This window comes from Palaemon carinicauda, chromosome 21, assembly GCF_036898095.1.
Source record: "Palaemon carinicauda isolate YSFRI2023 chromosome 21, ASM3689809v2, whole genome shotgun sequence".
Lineage (NCBI taxonomy): Eukaryota > Metazoa > Arthropoda > Malacostraca > Decapoda > Palaemonidae > Palaemon > Palaemon carinicauda.
The window spans coordinates 98,737,508-98,760,226 of NC_090745.1; the positions used below are offsets into that span (position 1 = coordinate 98,737,508).

The window sequence follows — 22,719 nt, forward strand, 5'->3', positions numbered from 1 at the left end:
AGTTACTTTGAAACTTTATTTTATGAGTAAACGGACTAATTAAAAGTTACTATGAAACTTTATTTTATGAATAAACTGACTATTTAAAAGTTACTATGAAACTTTATTTTATGAGTAAACTGACTAATTAAAAGTTACTATGAAACTTTATTTTATGAGTAAACTGACTATTTAAAAGTTACTATGAGACTCTATTTTATGAATAAACTGACTATTTAAAAGTTACTTTGAAACTTTATTTTATGAATAAACGGACTAATTAAAAGTTACCATGAAACTTTATTTTATGAATAAACTGGCTATTTAAAAGTCACTATGAAACTATATTTTATGAATAAACAGACTAGTTAAAAGTTACTATGAAACTTTATTTTATGAGTAAACGGACTAATTAAAAGTTACTATGAAACTTTATTTTGTGAATAAACTGACTATTTAAAAGTTACTATGAAACTTTATTTTATGAGTAAACTGACCAATGTCAAATTTTCCTTTCCTCAGTGGACGTGTGGGACGGCCAGGACGAGCCCATGGTTTACCATGGCAACACCCTCACCAGTAAAATACCCTTCAGGGAGGTCGTCGATGCCATAGCCAGCTATTCCTTCGATTTCTCTGCGTAAGTGTAACACTGATCTTCATTGACGTATGTAATACTCGTAGCTCCTTCAATTTTTTCTGCGCAGGTGACTGGGGTAACGCTGATATCTGATCTGACTTGAATAATCACTTCTTCCTCTAAAAAAAAATTCTGTGAAACTTTGATTCTTATTGTTTATCTGTACTGTGACCAGGGTTAAGAATAAATCATGATTTTCTTCAAAAAAAAAAAAAAAAAAAAAAACATTTATTGATCTGATTCATCTTGATTTAGATTATTTTTCAATAGTACCTATTTGCTGCTGCTGATTATTTTTTTCAGTCTTATGAGGGTATTTTCTGGTATTGAACTTGATCTATGTTGAATTATTATTATTATTATTATTATTATTATTATTATTATTATTATTATTATTATTATTATTATTATTATTATTATTACTAGCCAAGCTACAACCCTAGTTGGAAAAGTAAGATGATATAAGCCCAAGGGCTCCAATAGGGAAAAATAGGCCAGTGAGGAAAGGAAATAAGGAAATAAATAAATGATGAGAACAAGTTAACAATAAATTATTCTAAAACAGTAAAAACGTCAAAACAGATATGTTCTATATAAACTATTAACAACGTCAAAAACAGATATGTCATATATAAACTATAAAAAGACTCATGTCAGCCTGGTCAACATAAAAACCAAATGAAACCCTAGTTTAATATACATTACTCAAACTGAATTTTTCTCTTAAAAACTAAAATTCAGACTAATGATATAATGGGATCGGGCAAGTTATAGTAACTAGTACATAAATAAACAAATGTAAGCGAAATTGCAATCAAACAAAAATACGAATATACAGGAGTTTTATTTTAACATACAGTACACAGTAAGAAATAAAACTTAAAAACATATTTAGGGCTTCTCCGTGTGCGTACTGTACTAGCAACAAAGTTTTTATATCCTATTAACGCTGTTAAAAAAATTCAAGGCCTTTATAATTTGTATAATTGCAGGAATAACTTCAATTGTTAAGAGCACCAAGTTTACCCGAAATGTTATAGCTATTAACTAGGATTTTGTTCGTTTGTTGAAATACTTATAAATAGTAAATAGCTTTGGAAGTTTTCTTTTTTCAAAGGTAATTTCTGACAGTATATTTCATTTTGGTTAAAATCATGATTTCTTTAACTGATTTAAATCGATTTAAATCACTTGACTTGAATCGATTTAGATAACTTGATTTCAATCTATTTAAATACTTGATTTAAATCTATTTAAATACTTGATTTAAATCTATTTAAATACTTGATTTAAATCTATTTAAATCACTTTATATAAGTTACTTGATTTAAATTGATTTAGATAAAGTAATTTAAAGCTATTTAAATCACTTGATTTAAAACTATTTAAATCACTTGATTTGAATCTATTTAAATCACTTAATTTAAATTTATTTAAATCACTCGATTTAAATCCATCCATATCACTTTGATTTGAATAATTTTATTTAAATCAAAACAACCCTGACTTGTGACACAGGTAAACGGTTATTCCTTCAACTTCACTAATCTTTTTTTTTATAATTTCAAACACTGAATGTTTTTATGTTGAACAGGCTGACATAAATCTCTTTTTATAAATTATGTATGAAAGATCTACTTTAATGTTGCCACTGCTCTTAATATAGCTTATTTTAATTGTTAATTATTTTCTTGTAGTTTATTTATTTCCTTATTTCCTTTCTTCACTGTGTTATCCTTCCCTGTTGGAGCCCTTGGGCTTATAGCATCCTGCTTTTTTAACTAGGGTTGTAGCTTAGCTATTAATAATAATAATAATAATAATAATAATAATAATAATAATAATAATAATAATAATAATAGATTCTAACTTTTATTCAAGTGATGCAAGATCATGATTCTTTCAATTTACGTCCTAGAGGCTTATTTGAAAATTAATTAGAAACTCGTGACGTAATTTGTTGATTCGACTACAGAAAGCAGCTCAATTGAATAAAAAAAAATTTTTAGAATGAAATGGCAAATTTAATTACATAAGGACTGTGGTTTCCAGTAAGAAAATCTTGGTCTTTTAAAGGGTATGTATCCAAATAGCCTTGTAAAAGAATATACTAAAACTTTAGTAGCATGATAGAAGCCGGCGATATCATATATTCGTATCCTTTGGATAATCTTTTAGAAATTATAGCTTCATGATTCTATACAACCGTGACTGTTTTATGTGAGCAGGTGCTAGATTAGGATATGCATTTATCGGTACTGTTTCTTTCCTCTAGAGTAGCTTTTGTTGCTACTATGAACCAAACAGTTTTGTTTTATAATATTTCTTTCGAAATATAAATTTCTGAAAGCATCTTTAAACAGACACAAAGTTTCCTAAATCAATAATGTTTCATTTAGGAAATACAAAATTTGTAATAACTAGAAAGTATTTGTAATACCATCTGCAGTTATCTCAAAAGTTTTTAAGAAACCTAGTAGCAGTAGCAGAGACAACCTCTACTTCTGTTTAGAAAAGTCTTGTAGAGGGGTAAATAATACCAGCAATTACCACAACATTAGCATTTACTGTTATTCATATCACTTCACTAAAAGCTTGTACAATAGCATTAGTAGAAACCTTGAATAAGCAGTAGCAGTGGTAGCATCAGTACCATTTCTTGTTATCCCAAACACTGCCAAAATAAAGGAAGAGAGCTGTTTGTTGAGGGGGAATATCTTGCCATGTTTTCCTTAAGCACGGCATGTTAAACAATGCCGCGGTAGGGGATTTTGGTGCAATGTAAATAAAGGCCAGTGGATGGTTGAGAACGCTTTTTCCGGGGTAGAATTAATAACAGTTTTTAGAAAATTTAGGTTCTGGTTCTATTAAAACGCTTTAGGGTCATAATTCATAATGCATGCTTACTCAAATGTAGGTCTTCATGAATAATTTTTTTTTTGCATGTGTGACTTGAAGCTTGTCATCATCATCATCATCTCCTACGCCTATTGACACAAAGGGCCTCGGTTAGATTTCGCCAGTCGTCTCTATCTTGAGCTTTTAATTAAAAACTTCTCTTCATCATCTACTTCGCGCTTCATAGTCTTTAACCATGTAGGCCTGGGTCTTCCAACTCTTCATCAAGATATTAAATAAGGATAACAAATCTTGAAATAAGCAAGTTCAAGATGAAATGATCCATTCTATTAACTAAGCAAAACCCTGGAAATTATTTTCACAACGGAATAAGAAAAAGAAAAAGCAAATGCCACAAGATAGATAAAAATGTAAGTCCAAAAAACTTAAAATCTTTTGGAATAAGGCTTCTAAAAGGAGAGATCTCTAGGTTTATATCTTCTTAACATCTCTCTTATAAAATTCTCATACTTCATTTATCCTTAAGAATCGATACTCTTTCGCTCTCCTCGGAAACTCACCGAAATAACTCACTAGGTCACCCTGCTGGGGAGACGAGACGTGTTTCTGACATGTCTCTAACGGTTCATAGCCTATGCCAATGACGTCTACGAGACTGCTCTCTCTCTCTCTCTCTCTCTCTCTCTCTCTCTCTCTCTCTCTCTCTCTCTCTCTCTCTCTCTCTCTCTCTCTCTCTCTCTAGGTTTATGTAATATGCAGTACAGGTATATATATACTGTATGTATATATATATATATATATATATATATATATATATATATATATATATTTATTTATTTACATATATATACATATATACATATATATACATATATATACATACATACATATATATATATATATATATATATATATATATATATATATATATATACACAGTATATATACTGTTTATATATGTGTGTTTATATATATACATATATATATATATATGTATATATATATATATATATATATATATATATATTTACATATACATATATATATATATATATATATATATATATATATATATATATATATATATACAACAACAACAACAACAAATGCAACCGTTTCTAATCAACTGCTCAACTGCAGGACAAAGGCCTCAGATATATCCTTTTTCATGTCCACGCTGGCAAACACCCTATTGGTGATGGTTGGAGACTTTTGTCTGATCGCTTACAGCAAACCATCCAAGTATGGGTGGCCCTGATTAGTACAGCTTTGCTGATTATGGCGATGCTCAAACCCTTTCATCACGTTAAGGTATCCCCGCTCAGATATATATATATATATATATATATATATATATATATATATATATATATATATATATATATATATATATATATATATATATATATATATATATATATATATATATATATATATATATATATATAGTCGTGTTGTGTATACCCCAAGGATGAATCTTTTGTTAGTAATGTTATTTTGTTAGTTTTTTTTTGTGTGTGTGTGTTTGTGAACAAAATTACGCAAAAAAAGAAAAAAAAAACTACTTAACCAATTTCAACGAACCTTAGTGGAAATGTAGTGTATGACCCAAGGATGAATCTGTAACATCTTCGATAAAGTACATTAAAGTACAAGTACGCAACCGTACTTTGAAAATAATGGCGATTTTAAGTAAATGGAAAAATTTTTGTTAGTTTAATTTTTGTATGTGAACAGCATTGCGCCAATAAAACACTATAGCAATTTCAACGATACTTGGTGGACATGTGTGGTATGACACAAGGACAAGTCCATTAAATTTTGTAGAAAATTTATTAAAGTAAAAGTACGCAATGGAGTTAAAAGCAAAATAAGACTGTGGTGTGGCGAAGGTTTGCTCACTACTCACTTGAAAAAAAAAAACGTAATTTTAATGGGAAATTCTTCGTAAAAATATACTGTTTTAACCGTATTTTAGTAAAATACAGGCGACCGTAATTTTACCTTACTTTTTCATTTTCTTTAACGGGTTGGTGACCGTAATATCACTCCTTTACATGAATATATCCTTTTCTAAAACGCTAAAAATCCTGGAATAAATGTTGCCAGTCATTTACCGTTTTTTTTTTCTTTAATGCAAACTTTTAACATTGCTGAGTATCCCCTCTAATTCTACTTGTACCCATTTCTGTTACAGGTACCCTGTGATAGTGCATCTAGAGAACCACTGTTCCATCAAGCAGCAGCGACAGATGGCGAAGATGCTTAGGAATCATTTAGGAACTTATCTCTACATCCACCCGCCGGAAGCTGAGAGATCAGTCGCTGATCTCAGTCCGCAAGATCTCAAATACAAAATACTAATCAAGGTAAGTCATCGTTGCAATTACTGTCATTTGAACTATTATTGATGTTCTTAGAGCTTCAGTTAATCAACAATGTATGCGTTTGAATTAAAATCATTTGTCAGTATTATCGTTTTTTTTTTTTTTTTTTTTTTTTTTTTTTTTTTTTGCTGTTGTTATTACTGTCACTATAGTTGTTATTTTTGTTGAGAGCTTCAACTAACACTAATATTTACATTTCAATTCTTCTATGTTGTCATTATTATTTTCAATGTTATTAAGAGTTCAATAATCACTAGTGTATGCGTTCCATCGAATGATTTGGTCACAGATCTCTTGGAAAATCGATTGCTTAAAATTTGATCGCCAGACTGGGGCTCGAGTCCTGCTCAAACTCGTTAGTTTCTTTGGTCGCTGCAACCTCACCATCCTTGTGAGCTAAGGATGTGGGGTTTGTGGAAGCCTATAGGTCTATCTGCTGAGTCATCAGCAGCCATTGCCTGGCCCTCCTTGTTCCTAGCTTGGGTGGAGAGGGGGCTTGGGCGCTGATCATATGTATATATATATATATATATATATATATGGTCAGTCTCTAGGGCATTGTCCTGCTTGATAGGGCAATGTCACTGCCCCTTGCCCCTGCCATTCATGAGCGGCCTTTATGATTATTATACCCTGTCTACCTGAAATTTATGCTTTTAAAACTGTTGATTACATAGGTCTCATAGCATGACAATCATGATAGCTTTTGTTCAAGACCTAGAAAGACTTTAATCTCCAGAGCAATCGTTGGAAAATGTTCTCGCGAATTAGACTTTAATTCGGTGTCAGTCCATAAATAAAATAAGCTTTACATACGATGTTTGTCAATTCACCTGACTTGTCTTTTTATAACTTAGTCTTTAGTCTTATTACATTCAAAGCCGATATATAGGCTTCCTTGGGTTAGCTTATACATATGCAGAAAATCAGCTTATTTACAAACACAACATACGCTATTTTCCCTGTGGGGCCCCCTGGGCTTATAGCACCTTGCATTTCCAATTAGGGTTGCAGCTTAGCAAGTAATAATAATAATAATAATAATAATAATAATAATAATAATAATAATAATAATAAGCATAAATTCTTATTATTATTATTATTATTATTATTATTATTATTATTATTATTATTATTATTATTATTATTATTATTATTATTTACCCTCCCAGCACCACATAAACCACGGCATCGTTTTATTCCTTCGCCATGCCTCATTTGGACCTGATCACTTAGCGATCTCCATCAAAGAGCGAGAATTCACGAGAATTTACGGGAATTTATGTCCTCCTCACGTTTTCCGCGATGAGACACAACGATCCTATCTTTCGAATCTCCAGTTTTAGGGGCTTTTTATATCGTCCCGTATTTCATTCTCTTGCGCCATTCGGTCTCATTGATATCTTCGACATCCGAAATCGTCAGAAGTTTTCGTCTATAAATGGGTTCTTTTTTATATAATGATGGATCTCTCTCTCTCTCTCTCTCTCTCTCTCTCTCTCTCTCTCTCTCTCTCTCTCTCTCTCTAAAAGACATGACATTTAGCCTACGTACATACATACACATACATATACCAAGGCACTTCCCCCAATTTTGGGGGGTAGCCGACATCAAACAAATGAAACAAAAAAGGGGACCTCTCTCTCTCTCTCTCTCTCTCTCTCTCTCTCTCTCTCTCTCTCTCTTCTCTCTCTCTCTCTCTCTCTCTCTCTCTCTCTCTCTAAAAGACGTGGCATTTAGTCTACCTGGATTATATGAAAAGATTCGTCCTGAATATCACCAAAGATCGAAAGCTTTGAGGAAAGCCTTTCCTCCAAACCGATTTCCTAACATTCTTTTAATCGTCTATGTCATTCTTAGTTCTGATCTGGGTTACGTAACGACTGTCTCAGACCACAGCAATGAAAACCATAGAGACGACAAAGGTCGGTAAAAGACGCAATGGTTCCTTTACGATTCAATGTGGGAGTCATTATAAGGTTTTTATTAGTCATAGAAAGTCGTTCAAGGCATGATGATGTGGAGTACCAAGACTCTCAATGTAGCCCGGAATACATAGGTCTCACATTCGATTTTTTCATCTATTTATTTTTAACAATTATTTTTTACAAAACTTCCTATAGTCCATTTCTTTTAGCGATGCATATTTGCACCGACTCGCAGCGGTGCCCTTTTAGCTCGGAAAAGTTTCCGGATCGCTGATTGGTTGGAGAAGATAATTCTAACCAATCAGCGATCAGGAAACTTTTCCGAGCTAAAAGGGCACCGCCGCGAGTCGGTGCAAATATGCATCGCTAAAAGAAATGGACTATAGTTTCATTCATTCTAGAATGTCACCTTGAGCGTAGCAAACGTTAAATCAGGCACGTTAATGTCGTATTACACACACGTCTGGTGCAAAAAATCCTCTCAAAAGCAGAATTGTTGGATTGCCAGGCGCCTAAACTCACACAGACGTGATATATCTGACTCTGCGAGACTCAACTTTGTCTAAGGCGGAGGAAATGAACTGTCATATACTTGGCGGCAGTTATTAATCTCATCGGTAAAAGAAACTTTGAAACTCAGAATTTACCGCTCTTGTTTATATACTGTACCAACCGTGTGTCACACAATTGTACATAATTATTTTGTATATATTATGCTTGTATCTGCGCTCTTCCCTCGCACTAAAAAGAACCTGAATGATCATGTCTCCGTTTTGCTCTGTAACATTGTCTGTCTCTCGAACAGGTCATGTCCTGTGGCCTTGAGGTTTTGTATATAAAGAAGAGTGTTCCTTAATAAAGAACTCAGTCGTTTCCAATCTGCCTTTGAGTTCACAACTCCTCTCTCGGCCCGTCACATTGGTGACCCCGGAGTGACTCACTCACCAATGTGACGGGCCGAGAGAGGAGTTGTGAACTCAAAGACAGATTGGAAACGACTGAGTTCTTTATTAAGGAACACTCTTCTTTATATACAAAACCTCAAGGCAACAGGACATGACCTGTTCGAGAGACAGACAATGTTACAGAGCAAAACGGAGACATGATCATTCAGGTTCTTTTTAGTGCGAGGGAAGGGCGCAGATACAAGCATAATATATACAAAATAATTTTGTACAATTGTGTGACACACGGTTGGTACAATACGATAGATTTATTCTTATGTTATTCTTAAACTTTTTTTTTGTAGAATATTTCCTTATTTCCTTTCCTCACTGAGCTACACTTTCCCTGATGGAGCCCTTGGGCTCATAGCGTCCTGGTTTTCCAACAAAGGTTGTTGCTTAGCAAGTAATAATGATAATATAATTATTTTCCCACATAAAAATGGGAAAAGATGTAGACAAAGAAGAAGAAGAGGAATTTTTACGTGCGCATATGAATGGACACTGGGGTCCCAGGTAGTACTCCCAAGCAAATAAAGAATTATCAAACTCTCTGACAGCAAATAAACGTTCTTTTACAGGATTATTAAACTCACTGATACCAAGGGATACCGAGATGTTCTATCTATGTGACCATTTGCGATTTTGTATGAAATATTTTATGAACTTGTTCAAAAGTTATTAACAATCATATAAACGTGTTTTAGAGCTCATGAAAATGTTAGTTAGTTTATCCAAAAGTTATTAACAATCATATGAACGTGTTTTATAGCTTATGAAATTGTTAGTTAGTTTGTTCAAAAGTTATTAACAATCATATAAACGTGTTTTAGAGCTCATTAAATTGTTAGTTAGTTTGTTCAAACGTTATTAAAAATCATATAAACGTGTTTTAGAGCTCATGAACTTGTTAGTTTGTTCAAACGTTATTAACAATCATATAAACATGTTTTAGAGCTCATGAAATTGTTAGTTAGTTTGTTCAAACGTTATTAACAATCATATAAACATGTTTTAGAGCTCATGAAATTGTTAGTTAGTTTGTTCAAACGTTATTAACAATCATATAAACGTCTTTTAAAGTTCATGAAATTGTCAGTTTGTTCAAACGTTATTAACACTCATATAAACGTGTTTTAGAGCCTATGAAAATGTTACTTAGTTTCTTCAAACGTTATTAATAATCATATAAACCTATTTTAGAGCTCATGAAATTGTTACTTAGTTTGTTCAAACGTTATCAACAATCATATAAACTTGTTTTAAAGCTTATGAAGAGGTTATTTTGTTCAAACGTTAATAACAAGCCAATAAACGTGTTTTAGAGCTCATGAAATTGTTACTTAGTCTGTTCAAACGTTATTAACAATCATATAAACGTATTTTAAAGGTTATGAAAATGTTACTTAGTTTGTTCAAACGTTATTAACAATTATATATAAACGTGTTTTAGAGCTCATGAAATTGTTAGTCTGTTCAAACGTTATTAACAATCATATAAAGGTGTTTTAGAGCTCATGAAAATGTTACTTGGTTTGTTCAAACGTTCATAACAATCATATAAACGTGTCGTGAAGCTTATGATGTTACTGTAGATAAGCATTACCATTTGAACTCACGTAGTTTTGTATGACAATCTTTTAGAATTTACTAACGTGTTGACACTTATTTACTTGTTTTTTGTTTTGCTTTTTATCAATATGATAATATCGAATTAATAAAAACATGTTCGAATTCATATGAATATATTATTAATACTTTCGAATATAATTTTCAGACCCATTCAAAATTGATTTTTGAATACATGAACAAGTTGCTAAAACGCAAATTATTCAAACTCTCATAAAGGTAATTGGAAATTGAGTTTTAACTCAAAAGAAAGTTTTATTTCTTCAATTTATATGAGGATGATACTGAAACACATAAATAGATTTCGTGTAAACACGTATGGACGTTCATAATTACGAACATCTAACTCAACATCTAATTCATCTAAAATTAGTTCGTCCAACTTTGTGAAAATAAATTGCCTATTGTTTTTACGTGATCAACATTTCCGAGAAAGAGAAAAAATCAGTAATCTTTCTCGGGAAAGGGTTTCAAATTCTTTCGACGAAGTAAGTCTGAGATACCTTCGCCAAACGGCCAAAGAAATGATCTTGCATGGGTTTCGAGATCAGACAATATTATGACTGTGCCTTGGTCAACCCATGTAACGAATTCGGCACTTGGGTGGTTTCCAGCCGAGGAAAGATTTGAAGCATGGATAGGACAGGAAAAGGAAAATTTCGGAACAGGGTACAAATTTTACGGTATCGCAAACCACATCCGATTCCAAAATTGCTCTCTTCCACAAATTCCAAGAGTCGACGTTCTATGGATTTTTTTTTTTTCAATTTCATTTGAAAATAGAACATGAAAGAAAAATGTATCAAATATCGAGTTGCTTCTATTTTGGTTGACGCTAGTAGTATACGTTCATTGATTTTATACATACATACGTACATATACCAAGGCACTTCCCCCAATTTTAGGGGGTAGCCGACATCAACAAATGAAACAAAACTAAAAGGGGACCTCTACTCTCTACGTTCCTCCCAGCCTGACAAGGGACTCAACCGAGTTCGGCTGGTACTGCTAGGGTGCCACAGCCCACCCTCCCCCGTTATCCACCACAGACGAAGCTTCATAATGCTGAATCCCCTACTGCTGCTACCTCCGCGGTCATCTAAGGCACCGGAGGAAGCAGCGGGGGCTTACCGGAACTGCGTTACAATTGTTTTTATAGATGTTTATAACTTATGACGTTGTGTCGCTCGTATAGTATAGGACATAGTAAGCCCAAACACTCCATCAATATAATTGTTTATGATCATCTTTTCTCTTGCATAGGCTTTAAGAACTAGATGAATCCACTCAATAAGATGTTTCGATTCTTGATGAGTTGGTAAAATGGATCAAACTGACTGGTATGTAAGATTGATTGATAATTAGGTATTATCTGGAGATCGTAACACTAATGGTGGCATGTAAGACGGTGGTCTCACTAGGCTGATACTTGAATGCCGTTTGCACATAGATTCAGACTTCTTTTAGAGTTTCTGGTGGCATGGTTCATAGCTACTAGGATTCGATCACATTATGAGGTATGTATGTATATACAGTATATATATATATATATATACATATATATATATACATATATATATATATATATATATATTTATATTTATATATATATACACACATATATATATACATACATGCTTATATATACAGTAATATTATATATATATGTATACACACACACATATATATATATATATATAAAATATAATATATATATGTATATATATAATATATATATTTGTAAATATATATACATATATATCAGATATGTATATAGTGTACATATTATATATATATATATACATATATACATATAATATATACACACATGTGTGTATATATATATATATATATTACATACACATTACTGTTGGGTTATTGTTAGACGTTGCAATAAACTTTAATTAATATCCAAACCCATATACTCACTTAATGCTTCAATGAAATGCCACGAGTTATAACATTGCCCGTGCCATCAATGTGCTATTCATAGCTCGAAGATTGAATTGCATCTAATCAGTAATCATATTTTCTCTCCCTTTGATCTCAGGGCAAGAAACTCCCGACGGAGGACATGGAGGAAGGCGAGGTCTCCGAAGAGGACGAAGGAGGCGAGACGAAAAGGAACAACAACCCCAAGAAGATGAAGCTCTGCAAGAGCTCTCCTCGCTCATCTCCCTCAACCGGACCAGATTCACCGATTTCCCCACAGCAAAAACAAAACGTGATTCTCGTCTCTCTCTCTCTCTCTCTTCCTCTCTCTCTCTCATTTCTTTAATGAATTTATGATTAAATACTATCTTTTTATATGTTTTCCAATATCAGATATTCTCTCTCTCTCTCTCTCTCTCTCTCTCTCTCTCTCTCTCTCAAATTTCTTTAATGAATTCATGATTAGATACCAGCTTTTTATAGATTTTTCCATATCAGACCTCTCTCTCTCTCTCTCTCTCTCTCTTCTCATTTCTTTAATGAAGTCATGATTAGATACTAGATTTTTATAGATTTTTCCATATCAGACCTCTCTCTCTCTCTCTCTCTCTCTCTCTCTCTCTCTTCATTTCATTAAAGAATTTATGATGAGATCTTAGAGTTTTAAAAATTTTCCCATATCAGGTATTCTCTCTCTCTCTCTCTCCCTCTCTCTCTCTCTCTCTCTCTCTCTCTCTCTCTCTCTCTCATTTAATGAATTCATTATTAAATCCTAATTAGTTTTCAGGTTTCCTCCATATCAGATGACTCTCTCTCTCTCTCTCTCTCTCTCTCCTCTCTCTCTCTCTCTTATGTTCTGTACTTCAAATACCTTTTAATCCTTGCAATTGCCGTTATTTGAACTCTTAATTCAATTTAACATTGGATATTATTTATTTTAATGTAGTTGCCTGTCATTTCTCTGTTGTACGATTCAATTTGAAACACACTCCCATAATGCACTTTGTCTTTTATTTTGGGCCAGCAATGTAACAGGACTTTCTGACTGAATTTCCATCGTTTGAGTTATTTCCATTATTATTATTTATTATTAGTAGTAGTAGTAGTAGTAGTAGTAGTAGTAGTAGTAGTAGTAGTATTGTTATTATTATTGTTATTATTGTTATTATTTTTATTATTATTATTATTATTATTATAATTATTATTATTATTATTATTATTATTATTATTATTATTATTATTATTATTAGTTAATCTACAACCCTAGTTGGAAAAGCAGGATGCTTTAAGCCCAACGGCCCTAACAGAGTAAAATAGCCCAGTGAGGAAAGGAGATAAATAAACTACAAGAGAGGTAATGAACAATTGAAAAAAAAAATATTTCAAGGACAATAACAACATTAAAATGGATCTTACATATATAAACTATAAAAACTCCGAAACAACTAGAGGATGAGAAATAAGATAGAATAGTGTACGTGAGTGTACCTTCAAACAAGAAAACCATCATGATTATTGTAATTTCATGTAAGACTCCCCAAAATAGTCCAAATATTTGATTAAAAAGAATAATTGCTTTAAACGCCGTAGCAGTATTTTTTTTTTTTTTTTTTGGTTAAATGGAAGGTAATTCGTGACTTCGCATTTCTCGGGATATTTTTAATACTAATAACCACGTTTAATCATAAACGATGATAAAAGATGAGAGAGAGAGAGAGAGAGAGAGAGAGAGAGAGAGAGAGAGAGAGAGAGAGATTGGCATGTGTGTATATCATATGAATATGTCTATGTTTATATTCCCTTTTCAGTCTAAAATGCTTACAATTGCAATCCGTGTTTGAGGCTATTCCCCGATAAAAGGAAAAACCTACTGGTTGTTGAGGCTTCCTTTCCTTGGGCAAAACCAAACAGAACGTCAAATAAAGCTAAAACGAATTTGTGATAAGAGATATCCATTGTCCCGTCCTTATATCATTACGTATCTAAATGTTGTTACGCTAATTGCATTTACCGCTTTCGGGCGCTTGGAATTAGATTATACCTGTCTGGTCTTATATTTTTGTTCCGGTTTTGTTTTTCTGCCTTGTGAAGAAAAGTATTCTTTCTCTTTCTTGTTTTCCTGCTGTTTCAAGTTTTATGATTGATTGAAAATACAATTTCCTGAGGTCGGCAAATCTAACGCGATTGCAGAAAAGAATTAAAAATTATTTAATAGCAGTGGACTTTTATGGCACAACGTATCATATATCTCAAAGATTTTATATGACACTGGAAACTAGATGCCGACGAAGACTTTAAGTGCATAGGGATCAAGGACTATGAGAAACTTTGTACGAGTCTCTAAGGGGCAGTATACCATCCAAAAAGTTCTTGAAACCAAAAGTACTTAACCTGAGGTTTTGCGACCTCCAGGAGATCTGCAAAATGTTTGCGAGGTGTGCGGAAATTATACATGTTAATGATTAACTTCAGGATTAAGAGTGCTTACAATTTGACTCATTGATTGAATATTGCCGTAAGCTTTCATAGAGTAGATTAATATTATCAATAATCGTTATATATTCATTGTCAGATTAGATTTATGGTTAATGGTTCACCGCTGGAACTGTTCGAGTCGAACTTTGGTGTAAGAAAAAAAAGTTGAGAATCACTTTTTCATAGGTTTCTAGTTCTCAACAAATAGAATGCAGCTAATGTATAAGATCGCAGTATTTTTTTTTCTTTTTTTTTTGTAGTATATACAGAAAATTACGGTAAATTGGTAATGAAGCAAATACTGAAAATTACAGTAAATTGATTCTGCTTTTGGGTTCATGTAAGTACGCCTGGAACGATTTTTTTTTTTCTAAGAAGGAGTCTCAACAATAAATTATTGTAATTAGTCGTTAATATTCTTCTATTTTAGTAGAAATTAATAGAAATCCAATATGTTTGCTTTTTATTAACCAATTAGTTATACCAAGATTACGTTTTGAGGATAGGAATTCCTCGAAGTTTAAGACACAAATTGAAAATCTGGTTAAAAAGAAAAAAAGGAGATGGAAGCTCAATCATCGGAATGGATGAGTTTTCCAAGTCGGTAAAACTTCAGTCGATACATGCATGACAAATTTATAGGAATCCGTTTTAGCTTTTAACAAACGAATTAAAAACATCTCATAAATTAAAACCTCATTCTTAACTCTTTTTTTTCTAAATAAGACATTATTTTAGTATACATTTTCAAAAATATATATGTGATATCTAACCAAGAGAGGTTAGTTCACAAAGCTTTCAACTGGGCTCCACAAGGTACTAAAAGTGTTGGAAGACACATGCCTACATGGATGAGGACTATGAATTATGAAGTAGGAGATGATGAATGGAGAAGTATTGAATTAAAAGCTCAAGATAGAGACGACTGGTGAAATCTAACTGAGGCCCTTTGCGTCAATAGGCGTAGGAGGAGATGATGATGATGATGATATTTTGTTTTTCTTGACTTACTTATACTGCTTCAAGTATAATTTGTATTTCATAGCTTTAGTCTGCAAACCAATAAGTCCAAGGAAAGAAAATACGTGGGAAACCGGTAGGCAAAAATTCGAGCCACATTTTTCCAACCAAATGAAAAATAATGTTTACTACCAGGCTTGCCATATGTGAGAATGTATAGTCCATCTGGATTAGTCAACTTAGTTCTATAACATATTTACAATGCTTTGTAACAATAACATTTCCTCTACAAAAGAGAAATGTTTTAACGGTCGACCTAATTTTTTGCCTACCTCTACTAAAATGTTGTTTCCTATTCCTCCTCTGGATGTTCCAAAGAAATATATCTAAGAATTTGTACGAGGATAATTCCCTCATTGACGAAAATTCGATATCAACGTCCCAAGAAATGTACATTAAAATAATAACGTATCTCAATTTATCAGACGAAGAAAATGGAGACCATAAGAAGAAAATTATGGCCATTGGGTTATTGGACAAAATTTAAGGGGCATTATTATTATTATTATTATTATTATTATTATTATTATTATTATTATTATTATTATTATTATTATTATTATTATTATTATTATGTGCTGTTTAAAGAAGCACGCTCTTTTGCATCAGTCCCGGTGTAAAGGATTCAAGTTACCCCCCGTTTCAAATTACCCCCCGGTAACTTGAAACCGGTTTCAGATTACCGGGGGGGTAGTTTGAAACCGGTTTCAAGTTACCCCCTCTGTTTTCAAGTTACCCCCTCATCAGAATGATAAATAATTCATGTGACATCGCAAATATGTATCATGCATTTATTGTTGGCTTCGCAGCAGTAGGAAAAGTAGTTTAATCTGGCATTTAAGACCAAAAATTGTGTATTAGTGAATTATATGACACGTTAAAAGTCACAGACTGTAATTCAAGGTTCTGTGATAGAGGCGAGATAAAATTTTATTTTGTTTCTGTTCGTGTGATTGTTGATATTTTCGTATTTAAGACCTAAAGTGTCATATAATTCCCTAATTCACAATATTTGAAGTTACAGACTTTCATTTAAGGTTTAGTGATCACGGCGAGGTAAAAACTTTATTTTATTTCAGTGTGCGCGTGATTGTCGAGATTTTATTTTTTTTTTTAATTTTTAATTAACTGACCTTATCTTTCAATTAAACACAAACTATGACGCATCTAACTTTATACAAAACAATTATTAAGTAAAAAAAGATAGATATTACCCGTAAAAATATTTGAAATCAAAACCATCATAATGAACCCTGTTTTAGCATTACATGGAAAAAAATATTTACTAAATTAAATATTAAGAAAAAAAAATGGGAAAATGGTAATGAAATTGTTAAATTTGGAATTGACCAAACAATCAAACGTGTCACAGATGCAGCCAACTTATAAAAAACGACTTTGTTTCAGATTTGCAAGGTAAATTGGGTCAAGGGTATTAAGCATACTGATAACATTATAAAGGAAGACATGAAAATGGTCTGAATGAACTAATTTATTGAATCTTTTGTGATAGCACTAACTTCATCTGACGAAGTCACCATAACCACGTTTGCTAATATAACCTTTGTTGTAAAGAAATTAATTTTGTCGATTAAATAAATAAATTCTAAAACAATACATTCACCTACGTAAATATACCATGTTAAACATAGTTAATTAAATCCTTTGTAAAGAATCCTGTCTTTTAATAATCAATCAGAATTGAGAACTGAATTCATTTGATATCAAAATTAAGATTATTTCTGTTAGTATGATAATCGTTTTATAACAATTTTGCTATTTGTTATATTTAAGAGTTTCAACTTGTCACCACGTGGTTGCAAACAAAAAGAACAAAGGAAACAATTTAGGGAGAGTATCAAATTAAAGGATTATATTCTTAGACCGTTCAAATCCGGGTGAATGACTTATTAGTTGACCCTTTTCTCCTATTCTTGGCTCGCCCATAGATTAAAGCGGTTAAGCCAGGTGTGCTTTGAAAATGACCCAAGAGAACTGGCAATGCCGCTATTGGGCTCCGAGTTTGCTCTTAAAATGGTTTGACCATACCCATAGTTGCAATATAACAATAGAACTCCTTGTGTCCATATATCTCTTTGTTTATTCATTTATTCTGTCACTGATAATGCATAGTAACTTCGTAGTATTTGGATGCTATGCACGTAAAAAATAAAAGCTCAAATATAAATTACCAACATGCATGTCGTCGTGCAGACAGAATTAACGTTGTGTAAGCTACTGTTAGCTCGATTCATTTTAAACCAGAGGACATTAAAGATGGTATGAAGTCTCGATTACTAGGTATTGCTGTTTTGTCATTTGATGAAATGAGTAAGAAGAAAGAATGGAGCTATGACAAAGGGGCAGAAGTGTTATATAAACCGTATGGAAATGTACAGGTGACCATGTGGCGAGGTCTTTTTTTTTCTTTATGATACATTTCAGGTAAAATTCTTAAACATTTTATGACACCGTTTTTCAATAATTTTCCATTTTGAGATCAACAACAGAGAAAAAAAATCCATACACGAATCCATCACTTACTATTCTGGAAGATGGTTTAAATAGGATTTGATTTAGCCCATGATAACACACAGCTGCCTGCCTTTAGGCTAAAATCAGTAACAACAGTTGTGAGATTAACACAAGTTGTGTTCAATGTCATCCATAGAGGGCTATAAAGTGTAACGACTTTTCCGTAGTCAAGGTGTTTTCGTATACAAACAACCAATGTAAGTACAGTAGAAGCAAACAGCATGTACTGTACCATGTTTTATTAAAACTGTTATAATTGCTTACAATCTTGCTTTATTAAAAGTGTCAATTATTTACAGATATCATGAATGATATAGTATTTACAACATACATACAAATACATATACATGTATTATATGTATATATATATATATATATATATATATATATATATATAAATACAGTGTATATATATATATATATATATATACATATGTATATGTATATGTATATGTATGTATACATATATACTTATGATCAATATGTTGATTATACCTTATATAATATTTGCTTGCAATATAATTATGAAATATTTCAAATAATGGAAAAAATAACCGTCAAAATCAAATTTCACCTCGTCTTCCTGTCTCGGTCAAATATGCGCCCATGACTGATAATGGAATAGCCGACATTTATTAGCCAAGATATAAACATAAGCAATTTATTAATATTCATAAATGATGAGATCCTGCGCAAAAACTAGGGGGGTAATTTGAAACCAGGGGGGTAGCATAAAACCGGTTTCAAATTACCCCCGGGGTTAGCTTGAAACCGGTATCAAGTTACCCCCCGGTAGTTTGAATCCGGTTTCAAATTACCGGGGGGTAAGATTTGGAGGGGGTAATTTCAAACCGGTACACCGGGGCTAAGTGGGCTCCTAACCATTTCGATATTCCTTTTTAATGACTTAAGTATGGTCCCTAGTGCTCCTATGATTATTGGCACCCCTTATACCTGCATGTTTCATAACCTTCTTAGTTCAGTCCTGGTACTTTTCTATTTTTTCTCTCCCCTTATTTTCCACTCATGAGTCCCACGGTACTACGACATTTATGAGTGATACTTCTTTCGTTGGTTTGTCAACCAGAGTGGTGTCTGGTCGATGTGCTTGTATCACCCTGCCCGTCCTTATACTTTAGTCCCAGAGTAGTTTTGTCTGATCATTTTCTACCATAGTTTGAGGTTGATGTTCGTACCATTTGTTGCTGTATTTTATTTCATATTTTCTACAGAGATTCCAGTGGAGAGCTTTAGCCACTGTATCATATCCTTTCTTATATTGATTCTGATCAAGCGCTGGACAATCACTTTATTATTATTATTATTATTATTATTATTATTATTATTATTATTATTATTATTATTTTTGAAGTTTCATTGCCTTCTTTTATTTCCAATTTCAGAGAATAAAAACGAAATGTGTAGCCTGAGCGAGTCCTGCGCTGCGAAGCTGACCCACGCGTGTCCCGAAGACTTGGTCAACCATAACAAGAAGTTCCTGACAAGGGTTTACCCGAATTCTTCCAGAGTCGATTCTTCCAATTATAACCCGCAAGATTTCTGGAATTCGGGTTGCCAGATGGGTGAGAACTTGCTGCTGCTTTTTTTTTTTTTTTTTTTTTTTTTTTTTTTTTTTTTTTTTTTTGTGTGCTACTTTTACACTGTCACATCTGAGTCTTAAAAGTATACTTTCATATATGCATCATTACTCCCTTTTCTTCTATGTAAAGACCGATTGCAAGATTATTCTTGAAACTAGATATTCTCAACATGAACAGAGATTCTTTAGGTACTTGATATAAAGTGACTAAAGTTCAATTTTATCGTGTTGCACGTTGGTTAGGCCGTTAGTTGTGAAGAGTATTATTAAAGTTATATAAGATTTTAAGAAGGAACTCAAATTATATAATTCTTAAAGATTTACTGCCAATCAAGTAGGTATGAGACAACAGTTTGTTAAGAGCAACTTCATTAAAAGTTGCCAGTTTGCTTTTTATGTACTGCCTGAATTGTCTGAAGCATTTCCATCTTGTTAGGGCAATAAAAACTTGAAAACTTTATTCACAATATTCATCCATACATAATTTTATGCTTTGTGAGTACATGTATATTTCTCGTTTTGTATACATTGTTGATGGTTTTTATTTTATACCCATCATTGCTTTCATGGCTTGTACTCTTGATTAGCTTGGAAATTTCATTTCCTGTTCTCTCCCTTTCATTACTATTTTTCCTTGCAGAGCGCGCCATTTTAATTTTGTATATTTCATAACTTCGGAATATTGTTACCCTAGCATTGATATTTTTTATGAATGCAGTTATATAGATTGTGTATCTTTACTGAATTTATTTTATTATTTATTTTTTTTCAAATACTCTCCACATCGATGGTTTCTATACCAAGTCTCTATTCCAGATATGATTCAACATCCAGTCACATTTTCCTTTGTAGTATGACAGGAAACTTATATACTGTTTTTTATCATTCATTTGTTTAAGTCTTCCTATTTATTGTATTCTACAGTCTCTTCTTCATTACACTTTGCTTATCTACTTTATCTCTTCACCAGGGATTTTAAAACTACCAATCTGGAGTAGCCAAGTTATTTGTATTTGAAATTATAGACCACGTTACATTTATTTCAATTTTATGTCCATAGCATCCTGCATTCGTTGCTTAATTGAACAACACTGATTTTCCCTTCCAGTGGCGTTAAACTTCCAGACTCCAGGCCAGATGATGGACGTGTACGAAGGCAAATTCAGAGCTAATGGCGGTTGTGGGTACCTCATCAAACCAGCCGTCATGAGGGAGCATATTTCAGTCTTCTCGGCCAACTCTAGAGAAACCATTCCAGGAGTTGCTCCTCAACTCCTCAAAATTAAAGTAAGTTACTCTCTCACTCTCTCTCTCTCTCTCTCTCTCTCTCTCTCTCTCTCTCTCTCTCTCTCTCTCTCTCTCTCTCTCTCTCTCTCAGCAGATTTATTGTATTCATCTCAAATATGTATTGGCGTCAATTTTCGTACCGATTGTGTAAAAGAGCATCGTCAATATTCCCTCATCTATGTATCATTCTGGAAATTTATCGTTCCTATCCTCGTTATTATCACTTCTGCTGTTTGCTGTTGATGCTATCCATCCATCGCTTAAATGGACTCCAGTAAATCCCATCCCTCTAAGAAAAACTGCTTCCCAGCGCATGATGTTGAAAATCCCATTAAAATTCCTGATCGGGATTTTGCCAACAGAAGAGCCAGAAAACCTGACCACACATCCGGCATCTCTCATTTTTGAAAGCCGGAATGAAAAGTGAGAGAGATTAGGCTTCCAATTTCTCAAACAAATCCCACGGGAATGGGTTCCTAAAGATGCCTTAACCATGAGGCTCAGGGCGGTAATAAAAGTGTCTCTGTGTTGCTGATATACTATGCAAGGAGGGGAGAGGCAATGCCAGAGGAGAAATGGATCTGATGTTAATAAAAATATATATTTTATGTCTATATGATCAACATTTAATTAATGTTTTATTTAGATTTATGTCTTGTTGCGGTTTATGAAAGTTAAGGTTCTTTAACATAATTTTGGATATACTGAGCATGCTTTATTTTTACTTTATATATATATATATATATATATATATATATATATATATATATATATATATATGTGTGTGTGTGTGTGTGTGTGTGTGTATGTATGTATGTATGTATATATATATATATATATATATATATATATATATATATATATATATATATATATGTATGTATGTGTGTGTGTGCGCACGCGCGCTCGTGCGTGCGTATGTACGTGTATCGTAGTAAAAATTTAAATTCCCTTTTCTAGCCCTTACCATTTATTTTCTCACTTTAGTATTTTCCTATTCTTCAAGAGAAGAAAGAATCTACTGATGACCATTACGATCGGCCTATGATCATCACATGCATTTTCCATCCTGTTGTGTAAATGTTATCAGTTATTCTTTACATACGCTTCAAGATCGTATAAATTTTATCCGTTATTCCTTACATACGTTTGAAGATCGTAAATGCAGAGAATATCCTAAGCGTAAACAGATGGTTTTGACAGTTGGTTGCCACTACCAGACAGGAAAGCGTGAGATGAAATCAACAACATTGTTACAGAATATCATCAAAATTGGAGGGTTTCTTCACTTAAAATGATGAGGCTTTTGCAATTGGAAATTTCATTATTTTTGATTGAATTGTAAAGGAGGTAGTTATTTGGTTAAATGTAGGCTGTTGTATATATATGTATATATATATATATATATATATATATATATATATATATATATATATATATATATATATATATATATATATATGTATGTATGTATGTATGTATGTATGTATATATATATATATAT

The 22,719-nt window shown here is 32.5% G+C and overlaps 2 protein-coding genes across 4 annotated transcripts in view; one reads left to right on the forward strand and one right to left on the reverse strand.

Annotated features, from left to right (window-relative positions):
• LOC137615345 (inactive phospholipase C-like protein 1) overlaps nucleotides 1-22,719 on the reverse strand; it is a 1,261,629-nt gene that overhangs the window by 120,774 nt on the left and 1,118,136 nt on the right. The window lies entirely within an intron of this gene.
• LOC137615508 (inactive phospholipase C-like protein 1) overlaps nucleotides 1-22,719 on the forward strand; it is an 82,639-nt gene that overhangs the window by 8,863 nt on the left and 51,057 nt on the right. Inside the window, 6 exon segments of the mRNA XM_068345424.1 lie at nucleotides 502-619; nucleotides 5,676-5,847; nucleotides 12,417-12,519; nucleotides 12,522-12,590; nucleotides 19,732-19,911; nucleotides 21,037-21,215. Of these exon segments, the coding sequence (XP_068201525.1) occupies nucleotides 502-619; nucleotides 5,676-5,847; nucleotides 12,417-12,519; nucleotides 12,522-12,590; nucleotides 19,732-19,911; nucleotides 21,037-21,215 (821 nt within the window).